General features: G+C 46.6%; 2 protein-coding genes across 3 annotated transcripts in view; both read left to right on the top strand.

Moving 5' to 3' along the window:
• LOC132990790 (uncharacterized) overlaps positions 1–18991 on the top strand; it is a 527599-nt gene that overhangs the window by 58217 nt on the left and 450391 nt on the right. The gene's annotated exons all lie outside the window — the stretch shown is intronic.
• Positions 1–18991, top strand: part of LOC132990791 (zinc fingers and homeoboxes protein 2-like) — a 112851-nt gene that overhangs the window by 76130 nt on the left and 17730 nt on the right. The window contains exon 3 of the mRNA XM_061059229.1: positions 16818–18991. This exon is cut by the window's right edge and continues 1122 nt beyond it. Coding sequence (XP_060915212.1) covers positions 17163–18991 — 1829 coding nt within the window. The 5' untranslated portion in view covers positions 16818–17162. The remainder of the gene's footprint in view (positions 1–16817) is intronic.

The following is an 18991-nucleotide window of genomic DNA, read 5'->3' as shown; positions in this document are numbered from 1 at the left end:
CCTCAGTGTGACTTGTTCTTTACAGATAAACTGAGACTCGCAGGAAACAGGTGAACGGGCGCTCCTCTGGGCGCTTAACGAACCGAGCAATGACTTTATGTTACAGACACGGGAGGGAGAATCTCACGTCAGGTTTTGGGTGTTGGATGAGTTTGTGGTCGAGGTTCTGTTCATGCCACACTGAACAAAACCTATTTTCTGTGCACAGAGCAATTCGTCTTAGTTTGTAGATAATGGGATCAAAGTTACAGGCGAGTCTGGAGAAGTGATGTAGCTGTGTTCCTGAAGTGGTTAGAACAGTGCGCCTGTCTCTCAAGGCTTTTTTAGAAGGACAACTCTGAAAGACGAGGAGCAGAAATAATCACAGTGAGGAGGTCTGCAGACCTAGCTTTACTGAAAAAAGACCTTACGTTTTTTTGTGTGTGCAACTTGTCGTTTTTACCATCCATCATTAAAGGAGCAGTATGTAACTCTGACACCTAGTGTTTAAAATGAGTACTGCTGTCCAAATTCTAAACATTGCAGAGAGCTGTCTCCCCCCGCCCCCTCCTCTCTAGAGTCGATGCTCACGCAGGTTGCCATGTGGTGGACACTGAAGCTTCAGTGTTTAGCCAGCTCTGCATCGGTCTGTAAACCTTTCTGCATTCTAACCTCTCTCCATTTTTCAAAAGCATCTCCAATATTGATCCTAGTTTGAGCACGTTTCTGCTCGTGGAGCTTATTAGAAACATGCAGAGGCTTTTTAGGTCGGGTACAATCACTTCTATCTGAACCACTTCTCTTGTCCGCTTCCATCGCTGCAACACCTGTTGTTTTGACCTGATAACTGGTCTCATATCTGGCAAACCGAGGGGCGTCCAAAACGGCTGTGTGGGGGTGCTTAAAACCCCCTACCTTCTCTGGTCCAGAGCATTCAGGACCAGAATCTAAAGTTAGAAGGAGGACATACTGGCTGCTGCATTGTTGTCAGAGAAGCCGGCACTTCAACATAGCATGTTTCCTTAATGTCTGATCATATAGTGAGGTCACTTTATCATTTCACTCTCTACACATCTCAGTAATTGGACCTTTAAGATGTCAAGAGAGTTTTTAAAACGCATGGTATCATGAAACGTAATCTCGTGCTCCCTACTTTACTTTTTAATTTAAATTCAGGAATGTGGAGCCGAATGTAAAAGTGCAGCAGCTGAAACAGAAAAATATCATCAAATAAATGAGTGTGGTAGACAGATAAGAGCTGCGGCTGCCAGGTAAGGAAAAGTAAACTGTATAATTTGGCTCCTTTTGTGTTTTGTTTCTCAGCACGAATAATGAGAAAATCCTATTTGTGCAGCGACTTGTTGAGGTGACAGTTAACAGACATGATTATTGGTTTCAAACGACACACAAACTCAATATTGTGACAGTTTAAACTCCAGCCAGGAAACATTTAAAAGAACACACGCCAGAGTTTACTGAATAACCTGATTCCTCACTCCCGTTCCCGTCTCCTCGTCCTGTATGAGCTGCAGGCTGAATGTGGCCAAGCTTATCCTCCAAAAGATTATCCAAAATAAGAGAATGATTTTTAAATAAATCTTCAATAATAGAGGGTAAAATGGATCATGAGGTTGACAGGCGGATTGGTGCGGGCGCTGCAGTATGGCGGGCGCTGTCTCTGACTGTTTGGGTGAAGAGGGAGCTGAGCCTGAAGGGAAAGCTCTCGATTTACCGGCCGTTCTTCGATCCAACCCTCCCCTGTGGTCATGAGCTTTGGGTAGAGAGCGAAAGAATAAGATTGTGGATACAAGCGGATGATGTGAGTTTCCTCTGGAGGTCGGTCTGAGCTCAGCCTTAGAGAGAGGGGGGAGGAGCTTAGACATCCGAGCTCGGAGTAGAGCGGTTACTTCTTCACATCGAAAGGAGCCAGTTGAGGTGGTTCAGTGTTTGATCAGAATGCCTCCCGGTCGCCTCCCTTGGGAGGCTTTCCGGGCACGTCAAACTGGGAGGAGACCCCGGGGTAGACCCAGAGCTCGCTGGAGGGATTATGTATCCCTGCTGGTCTGGGAACGCCTCGGGGTCCCCCAGGAGGAAGAGCTGGGAAACGTTTCCGGGGCGAGGCGACTTGCTTAGCCTGCTGCCACCGCGACCCGTCCCCAGATAAACGGAAGTTAATGGATGGATTTTTAAATAGAAAGTTTTAAGTCCTCTCTCCAAATCCCCATTAGGGATTTAACTTGTCGTTAAAAGTGCCATTTGGTGAAACCTTTTATCCAGAGCGCCTCACAGCAGCCGCAGCGTTTAGTTCTCAGACGGTGTTCGGTGGTGACCCACAGTTTGTAGGATGAGCTGAATCTTTCAGGTGAACTCTGTCACCTTGTTACTCATTCTGTGCTGTGGCTATAAATGACGAACTAATACACGTGTGTATTGGACCAAATTTGAGGAACATTATACGCGTCATGTGCCGAGGCCAGGAGGGGAATCTGTGTCCGGTGGGACAGTTAATCCTGGGGGACGCTAAAAGATTTTTAGTCAGATCACGAGCTTAATGTGGCGAGCTGTTAGCGACCATCCCTGTCCTCGTCTGTTAGGTTGTAGTTTGTTTTACACTCGTGTTGTTGTTGACAAATCAACAAGTCGGTCTTGAATTCATGACGTCCGTCTAACTTTATGCTTTATGTTTGCTGTCGGCGCCGTGGTGATGTTTGTTCTGCTTCCTGCTTCAGTCGGCTTGCTTCCCGCTTCAGTCGGCTTGCTTCCCGATCGTCTATTGTTTTGTTCCACGGGACAATCCACAGAGTGCGTGCTCGGTCGTCCTCGGTGTAACGTATATATCTGTGATTTCTAATCAGGGCGGTCCATTTGACCTCCAAGCAGATTGAGGAGGGTAACACTCCTCCACATACTGGCTGCTGCATTGTTGTCAGAGAAGCCAGCACTTCAACATAGCATGTTTCCTTAATGTCTGATCATATAGTGAGGTCATTTTATCATTTCACTCACTACACATCTCACTGATTGGTCCCTTAACATTGATAAAAGTGTTAGCATTGATGCTAGTCTCAGTCAAAAGTATGTTAGCATAGAGATGCTAACATTTGAAGCTAAAGATCGTCCTGAAATGTTCTGGATGTTTCTTTTATTTCTCTGTGTGGACGTTGACCGACAGGCCTGATTTTCGGCTCCTTTCAAACATTTCATTTTATGTATTTTGGAGTGGTGTTTGCTTGTGGGGCCGTGAGGCGGCGCCGTCACCGTTAGCATGGACAGGCTGCACTGACCTATATACAGCTGAATGTAAGTCTGTGTCGGAGCACGCCGTCTCCCAGGCTTATAGCAGCTCACGGAGAGACGGCTCTGTGTGAGCTGAGGACACACTGCGCGCGCACACACACGTGAAGACACACACATTCACATATGGAGACATTTATGCACGCATACACTCGGATAGGCCTGCACGTGATTCTGAGGACACGCATATGCACGAGAGGCTGAATCAGAACGCCAAATGTGACTTGTGCGTGAGCAGACACACAAACATTATTACACACACGCCAAACAACGAAGGCATGTATGGATGACGGCACTTAATAAACACATGAAAAAGAAGAGAGAGGACACCTGTAAAGACACACACACACACACACACACTCTTTCACACACAGACACTCTTTCACACACACACACACACACACACACACACACACACACACACACAGAGCTACTGCCTCATACATGTTTTATTGACCCATCTCACTCCCTCTGCACACCTCCTCTGTCTCTCTCCTCGTATCCCTCTCTTTCTTCTCTCGTTCTCCCCCCTCTGCCGCTCATCACACCCCTCTCTTTTGTTTTCCTCTCCTCCTCTCTCCTTGTCTCTCCTCCTCTGCCCTCTCTCTTCCTCCTCTCTCCTCATCTGACCTCCTCCTCTCTCCTCCTCCTCTCCCCTCCTCTCTCCTTCTCTCTCCTCCTCTGTCCTCTCTCTTCCTCCTCTCTCCTCATCTGACCTCCTCCTCTCTCCCCTCCTCTGTCCTTCTCTCTCCTCTTCTCCCCTCCTCTCTCCTTCTCTCTCCTCCTACCTCCTCCTCTCTCCCCTCCTCTGTCCTTCTCTCTCCTCTTCTCCCCTCCTCTCTCCTTCTCTCTCCTCCTACCTCCTCCTCTCTCCTTCTCTCTCCTCCTACCTCCTCCTCTCCCCTCCTCTCTCCCACTCTGTCCTCCTCTTCTGACCTCTCAGAGCAGATCGACCTGATGGGCCCAGAGGAGACGGAGAATCTTCTTACCGCTCTTTTTTTTCCCCACCTCTCACCTGATATTTCTCCTCAACTTTCACCTCATCTTTTTCACTGCCTCCTTCTAGGCCTTCTTTTACTCCTTAAATCCTTCCTCCCCTCCTCTATCCTCATGTCTCCTGCCTTTCATTTTTGTTACCTTGTCCCTCATTCTCTCTCCCTCTTCTTCTGCTTTCATAAAACATATCTCCTCCTTTTTCCTCGTGCAAGCCCCACCTTATGTTTCCCCTCATCTTGTCACTCCTCCTCTTCTCCTTCTTTTCCTCCGTTATATCCTTTGTTTCTCCTCCTCCTCTCCCTTATGCCTCCTCCTCTCCTCTTCTGACCTCTCATTGTTACATGATCCCTTACTCTCCACCTCTCACTTTTATATTTTCCTTCATGTTTCTCCTCATCTCCTTATCGCCTTCTACTTTCTTGGCCTTCTTTAACTCCTTATCTCCTCTCTCTCTTCCTCCATCCTTAAATCTCTGGACTTTTTTGTTTTAAAGCTCTTCTTCTTCTTCAGCCCTCTTAGCGTCCCCCTTATCTTTACCTTTACTTAATTTCTTACATCCTCCTTATCCCTCCTCCCCTCCTCTTACCTTTCTTTTCTACATCTCTACTTTCTTAATGACTCAGTCTCGTCTCGGTCTCGCCCTAACTTGGTCTTGGTCTTAACTGAGTCTCGATCCCTACATGTGTTGGTCTTTCCTCGGTCTCGCCCCGCCTTGGTCTTGGTCTTGGTCTTGATCCCTAAATGTGTTGGTCTTCCTCCCTCTCTCCCTGTCTCTTTTCTCTCCTCTTTTTGTTCTTCTCTCCCCTTCTTAAAATCCTCCTTTACCTCCTCCTTAATTTCTCCCTCTTTTATCTTTCTTATTCCTCTTTTATTTCTCTCCTGTCTTCTTCACACTTTCCCTCCTCACGTCTCCTCCTCCTCCTTGTTTTTCTCTTATTGGTTATCTCTCCTCCCTGCACGTCTTCAGTCTCTTCTCAAATCCTCTCCTCCGTCTCCCTCTTCTCCCTCCTCCTCTTCTCCACCCTTCACCTCCCCCTGTTCCTTTCTTCTTCACCTCTTCCTGACCTTCCTCCTCTCCCTCTTGTCTTCTCCTCTTCCTCGTCTCACCACCTGTTCCTCTCCTCCTGTGCCCTCCTGACCTCCTCTCTCTCTCTCTCTCTCTCTCTCTCTCTCTCGTGTGTTTTCCCTCCCTCCCTTCCTACCTGACCTCTCCTCTCTCTCTCTCTCTCTCACTCTCCTCCCTCCTCCTCCTTCTCCTCCTCCTTCTCCCTCTCCTCCTAATTAGCACCTGAGCATACAGGCCTGGTTAATATTCGGCGCTGCGACGGCAGAAGGGCACCTCGCCGTCTCTCCTGCGCTGCTGTTGCCATGGTGACGCCATGGAAATGAAGCACCGCTCTCTCGTCTCTTTCCTAATTTTTTTGCCCCCCACCATCTCCCCCTTTCCCCCTCCCCTCCCTCCCTCCTTCACTTTTTTAATGAGTCACTGCATCCATTAAACGTTAGGACGGGCAGGATGGCGAGGCGAGTCACGAGGGCAAAGCGGCGTGATCTGAAACGGAAATTTAAGAATTCAGGAGGGGGAGAAAAAAAAAGTTTCATTTCTTCAAAATAAAATTTTCAAGAAGTGAAAAGTCAAAATTTTTTTAGAAACGTTCCTCCTTGTGAGCTGACATTATTTATCTGCCGCTCTGACAGATGTTTGTCGCTCCGTCCAAGGACGACTGTGTTTATTTATTTATTTCCTGTTCAGAGCATGTGTGTGTGTGTGTGCGTGTGTGTGTGCGTGTGTGTGTGCGTGTGTGTGTGTGTGTGTGTGTGTTTGTGTTTGGACAGCGGCCTTGGCCTTGATGAAGTTCTCCAAAGCTGCTAATTGTACTTAATTCATATTTCATGGTCGACGGGGGCAGACAGTTTGCCGATGGAGAATTGATAGAATATCAGGTGTGTGTGTGTGTGTGTGTGTGTGCGTGCGTGCGTGCGTGCACGCATGTTTGTGTGTTGCATTCCTAAACAACAATGGGCCATGCATTTGTCCATCATGACAGCTGGAGGTCACTAAGATTTTGTGTGTGTGTTTACGTTTGTGAATCAGCATTTGTGTGGCTCTTCATGGATATTCATGTGTGTGTGTGTGTGTGTGTGTGTGTGTGTGTGTGTGTGTGTGTGTGTGTGTGTTTGTCACAATCGTTGAGATTTCCAGGTTGAACTCGAGCTCTCGCCCTGTTCCAAACATTATTCAAGTTTTTAGGTGATTGTGTGTAGCGAGGTGTTGAGCGTGTGTTCCTGTGTTTAACCTCCGGCCCCCTGGTGGAGAATAATGGAATAATTAAGAACTTGTAACAAATACATTAAGCGGGGTACACACTATGCCCCAGTCCCCTTTAGACCAAAGTCAGCAAAGGCCAGATTATCTGATGGTTCCAAAGACGATCTTTCCAGATGTTCCTGTGGTGTGAGTGAGTGTTTACCCTCCGGGATCTGGTTAAATATTTACGATCAGAAATCCCGTTGTGTGGTGAGAACTCTGGGGACGGCCGAGCACGCACTCTGTGGATTGTCACCTGGAACAAGACAACGGCCAATCAGGAAGCAAGCTGACTGATGCAGGAAGCACAACAAACATCACCACGGCGACGAAAGCAAACATGAAGCATAAAGTTAGACGGCCGTCAGAAATTCAGGACCGACTTGTTGATTTGTGGCAACAACGCGAGTGTTTCTACAACGTGTCTGAAAAACAAACCCCAATCTACCTGATAAGGAAACGAAATGCTAGCTAACAGGTAGCCACATTTAGCTCGTCCTTCGTGTTTGTTTCCTCTGAAGGGGCGTTTCACGGCGTGAGGTGACGAGTTGTGAGAGTGGAGACTCTGGCTGTTGGTGAATGAATCTGTTAGTGTGTGGCGGGCTGAGGCACACGATGAGAGCTGAACTGTTACAGCTGTCATGATCTGTTGTTATCATGATGTTCTCTCTCTCTTCTTCTGAGAGTCTGGGTCGTGATCTCATTCGTTTTTTTTTTCTCGTATCAGTTTGAAGGTAACACTCTGATATCGTTTCAAACATGTAGTGTGTGGTTGTTTGCTGCAGCGCGCTTCTTCCATCAACACGCTGCATCTCACTTTGTCTCTTTCTCCTGACTGTTTTTATTTCTCCTCCTGAGTCGACTTCGATTCATTCAAATGTCACCAGAAATCAGAGCTGAAATGAAAGCTAAGTGAGAATGAAATTAAAGTGACGCCCAGACATCATCGCTTCATATTCCGACTCTGGCGGCAGATTTATAATGTCAGGTGGAGATAATGTGACTGCTGATTGTGAGGGAGGAACAATTGTGAGTTCTGCCGAAAAGTTGGCATTAAAAAACAAAAATCACAATATTTTCAGACGAGGGCGGCGAGAAGGACGTGAGGAGGGACAGAACCAACCTCCAGGTGTCACAGTCTGACATGTTTTACAAACTTTATCTCTCAGGTTGAACTAATTTCTTATCATCCTTAAAGAAGAAACAGAGCAGTCTCAGGGCTTTCTGACATGAAGCGCTGAAGAAGAAAAACTCGACATACAGACGATGAAAACAAGAACAATGATGCCGCGTGATGTAACGCCAGGACGAAAGCGTCGTCGATTCGATATTAAAGATGGAGGAGTAGCAGACTGATGGATGTCAGCTCTGCAGGCTCGACCTTGAGACACTCAACGATACACGAGTTTGGCCAACTCATCGTTTGCTGAAAGTGCGAGAGTGGCGCTCTAATTATCCCTCCGATCAGCCGCGACTTCAAACCGTCTCAAGGTTCTCTGCCAATGAAACGCCCCGCTTTGTTCTCATCAGCTTTCCTCTCAGGATCCATCAGTCATTTATCTCTGCTGCTCTTCAACATCCAACTCATATAATGCTTTAAATGCTGTTTAGCCTCGATGAGGTCCTCAATACAAGGACTCAAATGTATACCGGTACCTTTATTAATTTATTTATTGGTTGCTATCTAAATCTCTCATTTGAAAACATGTCGTATCACTGAGTATAATGAAGTTTCTATTGAATGCAAATGAACGCAGATGACGAATAAATGCAGGTAATGGGTCTGAACAGAGCGTAAAGGTAGAGAGTACGGGACAGGTTGAAATGTCTTCATCCCTGAACGAGCTCAGAAGAATTGACCTCACTTTGAAGGTTTCTCTTGTTTCTCTTTTTGTCCTTCAGAGAGATTTAGAGCTGAAGATGTTGAAGGTGTTGAAGGTGTTTCCTCCTCTAACGGCTGCTGTGTGATAAATATTACTTAAGTTCTGATGAAGTTGCATCAAACTTGTTTGTATCACACAGACCTACTTTCAGCTCTGTGAGCACAGATTACGTTTCAGGAGGGACTGATTTTTGTTTCTGTCTGTAATTTCAGTCCCATGTGGGTAAATCCTACTGCGGCGAGCAGTTAAAAAATGCAGCGCTCTCTTCCCTCCTATAAACGGGCCTGAGGTAAAACTAGTCGTGACGTCCTCTCGGTACATTTCGCAGAACTCTTATATAACACAGATGAGATTTGGATCTCTATAAGCTTAAGAGGAAGCTGCTGGAAATAGCCCGGCGCTCTCAGAGGAGCTGGGTCATACTACCAGCTGTGTTAATGATGCATTAGCACCACGAGGTGCCCACACAAAGGCGTGCTTTGATCAATCATTTAGCATCCACACACACACACACACACACACACACACACAGATGCAGATGGTAGTTTCTGTACATGATGTGCCTGAGGATGGGGAGGGAGGAGGTGGGGGGGGGGGGGGGTCACGGGGACTCCGAAACCAGAACGCTTTTAGTTTCACAGCCATAAAAGAAACATGTCTCATAACTTATGGTTCCTTCAGTCCCAAAGAGTTTCTGTTTGTTCATCCACATGTTGAAGAGGAAGGGGCGCGCAATCCGACTCCGTGTTGAGTTAACAGGAATAATTCAGAGTTTGACAGAAACGTTTTTAAAATTCAGCGGGGTAGACATCAGAGTGTTGTGTGGGAGGAAGGATCGTTAGAAACTCGATACCTGCCCGACTCCGCGGCAGCGAAACAGAAGTCCTCGACACCAGATACTGGGTCATGTCTGGTTTCATTTCTCGTCACAAGAATTGCAGACAAACTCCCGCACACTGTCTAAACTGCACAAAAAACGTTTCAGCGCCAAAACGACGCCAAACCTATTTGTGATATTGAAAAGTGGCGTTCACGTTAAGCCCGCTGTGCACAGTACGAGTTCAGTCCGATTTAGACCTGATTTTAGAGTCGTATGACTTGCTTTGAATTCAGGCCGAACAGCGAGGCAAGATGGCCGATCACGGTCTGATCAGCTGCTCGGAGGATTTTCTGTTGGGTGTGTATGTGACTTCCTGTGCTTCTGCAACCGGCCTCTAGTGGACACTCGAAGGAACTGCAGGATTTTACACATCAGCATCGGCTTCATCTTTACAACACCAAAGGTTGCTGCTTGGATTCAGCTTTTCTTTGTTTTCTTCTTCTCCTTTTTCTTCAGCTTCAAAGACGTATGATTATGATCGGTCCGATGCATAAAGATTGTTTCTGCAAGTTGATCTGATGAGACGCCGTCCTGACATCAAGTTTGGCTTCATAGCGCCGATCTGTGTCCTGAGGAGCAGAAATGAGGAAGTAGAACTTGATGAAGATATTTGTCTGGTTTTTGTTGTGTCAGTGTAAACAAAGTCAGCTCTCGGCACAGAGGACTTGTGATCACCCGTCTATCCATTCCTCTGCTTACATAAAGTTGAGTGTTTTTCATCATTCTTCTGTGCCCAGACGTCTCCCCCCCCCTCCCGCGCCCTCGTCCCCTCCAGTTTGCCCTTGTTCCACTAAAACGTCTTTAAACCTCCTATTAGCACAATTGGCTCCTTGCGATCTTCCTTCCGTCCTCCTAATTTGTCACTTCATTTCCCAGGATGCTTCCTCATTAGCGTCTTTTTGGGAGTTGTTTTATTGCTTCCTCGACACCCTTTCTTTCCTCTCCGCTGTGCCCTTGTTCTCCTCGACGCGCAAACCGAAGCGCCTACAGAGCGATGACAAAGACGGATGGATGCAGTTTGTGGTTAGACTGATGGTTCGCTTTGCCCTTGGTGGAGGTGAAAATCTGATATGTTCTTCCTCGTTGGTGCGGGTAAAAACTGCAGTGAACCCTGCCTCACCCGGGCCGGTGCGCTCCGGTTACAGCAGTGTCACTTTCAGGGGGAGTTTCGGTGTCTCGCCAGATCTGAATTTGGTTTTTGGGAGGATTCAGAGGAGAGTTGAGCTCTCTGTGGCAACAAAAAAACAACAGATGGAATGAAAGATCCCAGCAGGGTCAAACAGCACTCAGACCTTTGAGCACGATGGTTAAGTGTTGGTCTTTAGCAGTTCACATGAGGCCGCATGTTCAAAGACCTGAATGTGACTACCTGAGCGAGCACACATCAGCTTTATGTTTCGTGTGACAGTTGAGGTCACTTCTTCTGAAACGTCACGTCTGTCACTCAAAGAGCCTCAGTTAGCAGGTTCGTTAAATAAACATGAGCACGCTGATCTGCGCCTTCATGTACATGTGGCGCGACCTAACCGCCAGGCCATCTGCGCCCCTTTTATTCCCCCCTTTTGAGTGGGGCAGCAGTAGCTCAGCCTGTAGGGGCTTAAGCCAAGAACCAGAGGGTCGCAGGTTCAAGTCCCGGCGTGGACCGCATCTGTTAATTGGTCTGGAAGCTGGGCACTGCCGAGGCGCTCCCGTGAGCAAGGCATCGAACCCCCACCAGCTCGGAAGTGCTCATTCTGACATCTCTCCACAGGATCCTGTGTGTGCATGTGTGTGTATGTGTGTGTGTGTGTTGCATGTTCACCGAACAAGTGTGAAACTGAATTTCCCCTCGCAGGATTAATAAAGTCTTAAATGAAAAGAGTAGAAATATAAAAGAACTAGTATTGGTTTTAGATATAACGCTACGATGTTTGTAAAGCCTCATAAATGTGTTTCACTCGTGCTGGAAACAACAGAATACGGAGGATAAACAAACAGTCGGCGATCCATTCGGGGACTTGAGCTGCTCGCCACTCGGGGCGAGAGAAAGGGACACGAGTTTGTGTTCGTCAGAGTAAATAAGCGGATCACGTCTGCCTCTCAAAAGGAAAATGTGCTGCTTTCATAATTTGTAAATCACTGTTGTCACCACTGCAGTTTTATTATTTCCTCCATAATTACGGAGTGCTACCGAGCTCCCAACAATTCCCTCTGCACAAATACTGTACGAGTAATTACAAGGACGCGCGGAGGCGAGCTGAGCCCCACCAAATGTGACGCAGCCAAGCGGCGTATGACTCCCCTCTCGTCAGACGCTGGCCTGGAGTCCTCGAGGCCGATCCAGTGATGCAGCAAAAACATGACACTGTTGTGGTTTCTCCTCCTTTTCTCTCTGGAGCTGGCAGAGGCAGCGCCGCTCCTCATCCACATGAAGCCAGACCACCCCGCCGCCGCCGCCGCCGCTGCAGCTCTGGCCTGCAGCTCTGTCTGCCTCTACAGCTCTTATTCTCTCTATAATCCAGCCTCTCTGTTTTCTACATCTTTCAGTCCTCTCTGTGTTCCTGTTTCCTCTTTTTTTCCTGCTCTCTCTGAATGTCTCATTTCTGTCTCTCCTCCTACACTCTCTCGTCCGTTTCCTTCGGCCTGTTTTTGTGTTTTGTGTTGATTCTTCTTTCTCGTCTGCCTCCACCTCTTCCTATACATGTGCTCTCTGCTCTCTTCTCTTCAACTCCTCCCACACGCTTTGTTTTCTCCTCTTCTGGAAACTCGCTTCTCTTATCGACCCTTGAAGCAGCTGGCAGCAGATTCATCATCAGAGAAACATGTACAGAAGAAGAAAGTATGAATGGAAATATTTCAGTATTAAGACGGCGAGCAGTGATTATTATTACTGTATGAATCCAGAGAGAGGTTTGATTTGGCAGTTTCCCAGATCTTTAAAAACAACAGAAAGCATCGACTTAGTTAACTCCGTGTAACCGTGTTTAATGGCCAGCTTCTGGGCAGATACAAACACCAACACACACTTCCACTGGATCACTGTGATGGAGCGGGGATACTTTAAAGGGCTGTACCGTCCTGTTGGGAGGAATCCTCCTCATTAAGATCTTTATTACTCTTGAAGGCAGAATATGCGGTTTTTTTGATCCAGCAGATGTCGCCCTGAGCACCAGCATGAAACCAAAACAACTTGCGCTGCATTGTTGTGTTAGCATGCTAATGCTAGCGCTCTTTATTATGCTCGTAGATTTACCAGAAATGACCGTGATCTAGAAACACTTACGTGACATTCAGTTAAGCAGTGAGTACAGTATGTTATTCTTCTTTTCTCTAGTCCCTCAATTAAACAGCTTTTATACGGGTCACACTCATTGTAGACAGTCATGACTCACAGAGTTATTTTCAGAGGATATATTTGATTTCTATTACATTTAAGTGTGAAAAACCGCATATTCTTCCTTTAACTGTATTTGGAACGAGTTCAGTCTTTTGTGTCTTGTGGGCAGGACGCTCATCAAAAACAAGACAGTTCCACATTTTGGTACCCAGGACCCCCAATCCCAGCATACACTGTGCGCGCCACGGTCAGTCAGCGTAACAGTTTGGCTATGTCGTCCTGCAGCACTGGATCTGTTATTGGAATGTGAGCGCAGCCATGAGCAGCTGTCCAAACATAATTACCAACATGTTCGATTTAAACAGGATTAAAAACACAAACGTCTTCTGCTATTAGTATAAATGATTAGAGGTCATCAGGTCGCAGACACACCAAACATCATTCTGCACGAGAACTGCGAGTAACAGCGGAGAAACCCTGCACCTTCAGCTTCATGAGTGAAAAGTTAGAAAGTCCGAAAAGTTTGCAGCTTCAGATCAGGAAGTCTCCGAGCCAGCTCTTTTCTGACTTTGAAGCTTCAGATGCTCCGTGCTCCTCCTCGGGCTCTCTCTCCTTCCCCAGCAACGACCTGACCCAGGACCTGAGCTGGGCCAAGTCCAAAATTACATCCAGTTTAACCGGGTCACGAGGGGTCGGGTTGAGATGCTGCAGGTGTTTTTGGAGACAGAGAAGAAGAAGAGTGTGCACTCTTCTGAAAGTGTTCCTAGTAGTTTTTAATCAGCGGAGGATTGTGATGCTGACGGCGATCGTGTTTTTGCCAAATCCTAAAAGTTTCTAACTGAGTCTTCAGGTCCCTCCTGGATCAGGTTTTGGTGGGGTTTGAATGTTTGAAAAGAGACCAAAGGGTTTTTTGAAGTCCAGTGAAAATAAATAATAATATTAACTAATAACTAATATTATAATTAATAATCATAATGTTTGATTTTCAGCTCTCATTAGTCGGAGTATTCAGTAAACGGTGATGTAAATGCATGAGTTTCATAAATCATCCGATTATTTCGGTCTCATTCCACAACACAACGATTCAAAGAGGACTCTGGATACTCAGAAAACTATAAAATACGTCTCCTGTGCACGCTGAGCGGATCAAGGCAGCACGAGCGTGAAGTATGTCCAACATGACGTGACACTGGGGACTAATAACAGCTTGCCCAACACTAATTAAGTGCTGAAATACTCTCTGTCTTTTTTTGGCAAAGTGTTTCTGTTTAAAATGACTGAAACACCTTTTCAAAGCTTCCACTCTGCTGACAGAAAACGCACCAAAAACCTGATTTTACTAAAGTTCTCTGCAATAGTTCAACTTCCTGGAGGAACCTTTTCTTTCTCTCCATCATCCTTTTTATCTGCGTCTCGTCCTCTTTTATTTCCTCTCTCACTTTTCTCCTCCTCTCTCTTTATGTTCCTCTTTCCTCCCTCCTCGTCCTCCTTGCATTCTTTCTTTCTTTCTTTCTTTCTTTCTTTCACTGTCTCCTCTCTCTTCCTCTTTCCTCCCTCCTCTTTCCTCCCTCCTCGTCCTCCTCCGAGTTGTCTCCTCTCTCTTCATCTTCCTCGTCCTCCTCGTCTTCCTCCTCGTATCCTCTCTCTGTCTGTCTGCCAGGCCATGGCCTACTTTAAACATCTTCTGCTTTGTGTCTATTCTCTTTCATCAGCGTGAAACTTTTCTTTCTCTTTTCCTTTATCTCACAAATATCTCTCTGGTGATATCACTCGTCCTCCCTCCCTTCTACCTGCGTTCTCCCTTTGTCCTTTTGTTTCCACCCTCTCCTCTCCCTCTCTTCCTGTCTGTCTCCGTCTACCTGTCCTTCCCTCTCCTCCTCGTCCTCTCTCCATCCCTCTCTCTCTCTCTCTCTCTCTCTCTTCCATTGTGTGGATGATAGCTGTCAGGAGATCTCATCACTGAGTCTCTCTTATTACATGATTACAGGGTAATTATCCTGTGAAGTTGTCTTTGCCCGAGTCTATGAAAGACGCTTAATGTCTTTTTAATGGCTTTTGGAGTTTGGAGACTTTTTTTTCCCCTGCTTTTGTAGTTGCCGTGGACGCTTCAATTTATTGCATTTACATGTGATTGGCCTGGAACAGCGTGCCCTGATTAAGTGGCACTCGGATTCGTTGTAATTTTCAGGCGCTTCAAGTTGTCACTCACACTCCCTTTTTTTTTAAACTTCTGGCCTCTGCTTTGTCAGCAAACGCTGTCGTCTAGCCGGACCAATAACGCTCCTGTGTTTAGGACCAGTGATCAAACTCAAACCAGGATTGGACGACAGCGGAGAGGACGACCTTGCAGGACAATATCGTTTAGTTTATCAGGACTTTGATTTGCTGTTGCAGAACAAACAACGATATCGTCTTTTATGACCCCTTAGTGTCTCAAGACGGCGATACAGATCTTTGATGCAGCACCACGTTTCCAAAAACTCCCCGACCAATGCATCATCATTTCGAGGTACCCGATCATCATTTGTCGTCTACCACTGTACTCCGTTAAAAGTACTGTTCAGGGTCTGTTTGAAGGTTTCCTCACGTTTCGGTTTGGAGGACTCTAAGCAACTTTTGTGTGGCCTTTAGTTTCCTTAATGTCTGATCATATAGTAAGGTCACTATCATTTCACTCACTACACATCTCACTGATTGGACCTTTAACAACATTTTTAGCAGCAAAGTTTGGCAAGACAGAATAAATTGGTGTTCAGAATTTGGTTTTGAAGTGAAAACTTTAAGTTGATTCATCAAACTGCTGCTTATGAACTTTCGGTTGAACGACTGATCAATCAACTAATTGTTTCAGCTCGGAGGTATAAAATTAATCTGCAAAACATCATCCTGACAGCTCTTCAGAAATCAAAACCAGCGGGCTTGTTGTCAGAAACATCATCTTTTCATTTTGAAACACTGATACCTGTACCAGCCTCTAAAATCCACTCGTCTTAATCTTTGTTTCCAAAAATACTCCTCGTCCTTTCTGCTGTCCATTCATCAAACCCTGATACGAGACGGATCTTTGTTTATTTTCTGAATAAATACATTTTCGTGACAAGACGACTTCAGCATCTTTTCAACACCCAGAGTGGACAGAAAGTATTGACGCCCCATATTTGTGTTAACCAACCCGTAGTGTTGTCGTACTGGAAATCGGTCATGGACTCAAGACCACTTTTTGAAGGTCTCCATCTCGTCTTGGAATCTGAAATATTTTGACTCGGACCGCCATTGTTTCTCCACGTCATCACTGAGATCAGAAGGAAAACGCCTCTTTCTAAAATAACAAATAACTTCAATTTATTTGTAGTTTGATTTTTTTATCCCCCGGTTACGACTGTAACCTTACCCGTGTCATGGTCTTGGTCATGGTCTTGTCTCGGAGCACTCTGGTCTCGGGTATGTCTTGGTCTCGGTTAGTGTGGTCTTGACTACAACACTACCAACCAGGATATAAAATACTTGAATCACAACATGACGTTAGTTAGTTCTTTCATTGCCGGGCCGCTGTCAGCTGTATCTGATCAAACAGCGCCCCAGCTTTCTCCCTTTTTAACTCTAAAGATGTTTTTCCCAAAATGTTCGAGGCTTTGTTTCTTATTTAGTCATAAATATTTAATATTTAGAATAATATTTAGGTTTTTATGGATGTATTTCTTATCCAACTTTGTGTCTTTGTAAAAAAAAACATCTGATGCACAGCTCCGGAGAAAACAGCATGCTGCATATATTTCATGTAAAACTGACCTCAGCGAGAGTCAAAATCTCTGTTGATGTTTCTGTTTCATCCTCGGTAATATGTTAATCTCACTTCTTTAAAAATAAAAAAACAGACTTTTTTCAACCAAAAGTGTTGTTCGCCAGTTTCTGAAAGAGCATTTTATCTGTTTTGCCCTCCTGTCATCGCCCATCATGCATTTTTACTATTCTTTGTCTTATTCTGGGTAAATGTAGCACATCACATCACACAGGCAATATCAACATGACTTCTCTCTTTGTTTTTCTAACATGTATTTTTCTCTGCTTTTTGTCTTTACCCCAGTGACTGCAGCGCAGCTCGCTGAACACAAACAATATTAACATGTCATTTTCTCTCTCTCTCTGTTTGTCTCCTCGCAGCTTGAGTGCCGTTGCTGTCTGTGATGCCCTCCCATGACGCCCAGGTCGGTAGCTGACACTGCCAGTGAGCGGGAGACGCCACTGCACACCCGGTCCTGGGCCGGCACCGTCAGCCGGTTCTCGCCCTCCATCTTGCACACTGGAGACTCAAGCTCCCCCCGCCTACCAGTATCCACAACCATCAGCTCTGACCCACTACAATAAGGTCCGCTCAAAACCAGACGCGCTGACGTCTTCGGCCAGCACCAGCAGCAGCAGCAACAGCCAAAAACAACAGTATCTCCAACGCAATCAGCAACACCAGCACCACCATAACCACCAGCAGCAGCAGCAGCAGCAGCCATCATGTCCAGTCGTAGAAAGTCGTCCACCCCCTGCATGGTCCGGGTCTTCAGCAACCTGCCAGAACAGAAAGAAGACCCTGAGGAGGTGATGGACATGGACATATTGACAGACACCAATGAGACAGAACAAGACAGGATAGAATCACCTGAATCTGCAGAGAAGAGTCCAGCTCTTCAGCAGGAGAATCCAGACCAGCAGACACTTCCAAAACCACTGGAAAACCAGAATTCTGAGCCGCCAGAACAAGAAGAGCAGTTGGGTAAAGAAAACCAACTCCCTGTCATCGAAGATGTGGAACCCAGAGAGGACAAGGACAGGGAGGAAATGGAATCTGACCCCGCGTCCCAGCAGAAGCATCCCAGAGGGTATGAGTGCAAATACTGCCCGTTTTCAACGCAGAACCTGAATGACTTTAAAGAGCACGTGGACTCAAGCCACCCCAACGTCATTCTGAATCCGTTGTACCTCTGTGCCGTCTGTAACTTCAACACCAAGAAGTTTGACTCACTCACAGAGCACAATGAGAGTCAGCACCCAGGGGAGACTAACTTCAAGTTCAAGAGGATAAAAAACAACAATCAGACGATCTTAGAGCAGACAATCGAAGGCAAGGACAATTCAGCTGAATGTGAGGAGACAGAAGAGCAGGGTCAGAGCAGTTCTGTGGTTCCACCCTGCATATCTACCACAGTGAAAAGCCCAGACAATATCCAGTCATTCTATCAAGGGAGCGAACTGAAAACCCAGCTAGACGGCCTGATCCAGAAGGATCAAATCACCGCCGTTAACATCAACGGAACAGTCATCATCCCTGAACCCACCATCCTGCAAGGGCTCTCCCATGTCACCCCCATGCTCCAGCGTCCGCCCAACTTTAACTCTGTACCAAAAATAGCTGTTCCCTTGAACACCACCAAATATAACCCTTCTTTAGACGACAACTTGACGTTGATCACATCCTTCAACAAGTTTCCTTACCCGACACATGCAGAGCTGTCCTGGCTGACAGCTGCCTCCAAACACCCGGAGGAACAGATCAAAGTCTGGTTCACCACCCAGCGGCTGAAGCAAGGAATCACCTGGTCCCCGGAGGAGGTGGAAGAAGCCAGAAAGAAGATGTTCAACGGCTCCATCCCTCCTGCGCATCACACATTCACCGTCCTGCCTACGAGCCCCACGTCTCAGCGGTCTGCCAGATTCTCCAAGCAGCAAGTTGTCCACACTACAGTCGGACATTCAAGTCATGTACGGACAACTTCTATGAACGGATTTGGTGTGAACTCTACCATACACTCTCCCGCCGCAGTTAAACGAACACACCTGACGACGGTTTATGGCCCTGAGTCCAAGAGGCCAATCATGGCTGTTGCCCCTCATTCTGGTGACCCTAACGACAAGATCCTCATGGCCCCTCCTCCACCTCCCCCTCCGCAGAAAGACCGCCTCCCAATGGCTCCACCTCCTGTTCCAATGGAGATGAAGAGACCTGTAGCAGTTCCCTTGGCCACCACAGAGATGAAGAGGCCATCCGCTACTGTGCCTTTAATGCCACCGCCATCATCGTTGTCGTCACCATCCTCTTTGTCCAAAGGGAAGACGATCTCTACGTTAGGAATCCCCAAAACAAAACCTTTGGTGTCCATACCCTCTCTAGTATTTCCAGAGTCTTTAACTAGGCCAACTTTAGTTCCCCCACCTATATTTGCCCCTCGGTTTACAAACTCGTTACTTCTTCCTTTGAGTTCAGCCATCCCCTCCAAAGAAATACACCAGAGTCCCCATGCTATGCCAGCTGCTGATTCAAAGCTGCCCAACTCCCCTCCTCTTAT

The sequence above is a fragment of the Labrus mixtus genome, chromosome 16 (assembly GCF_963584025.1).
Source record: "Labrus mixtus chromosome 16, fLabMix1.1, whole genome shotgun sequence".
Taxonomy (NCBI): domain Eukaryota; kingdom Metazoa; phylum Chordata; class Actinopteri; order Labriformes; family Labridae; genus Labrus; species Labrus mixtus.
This window is presented reverse-complemented; position numbering and strand designations above follow the sequence as displayed.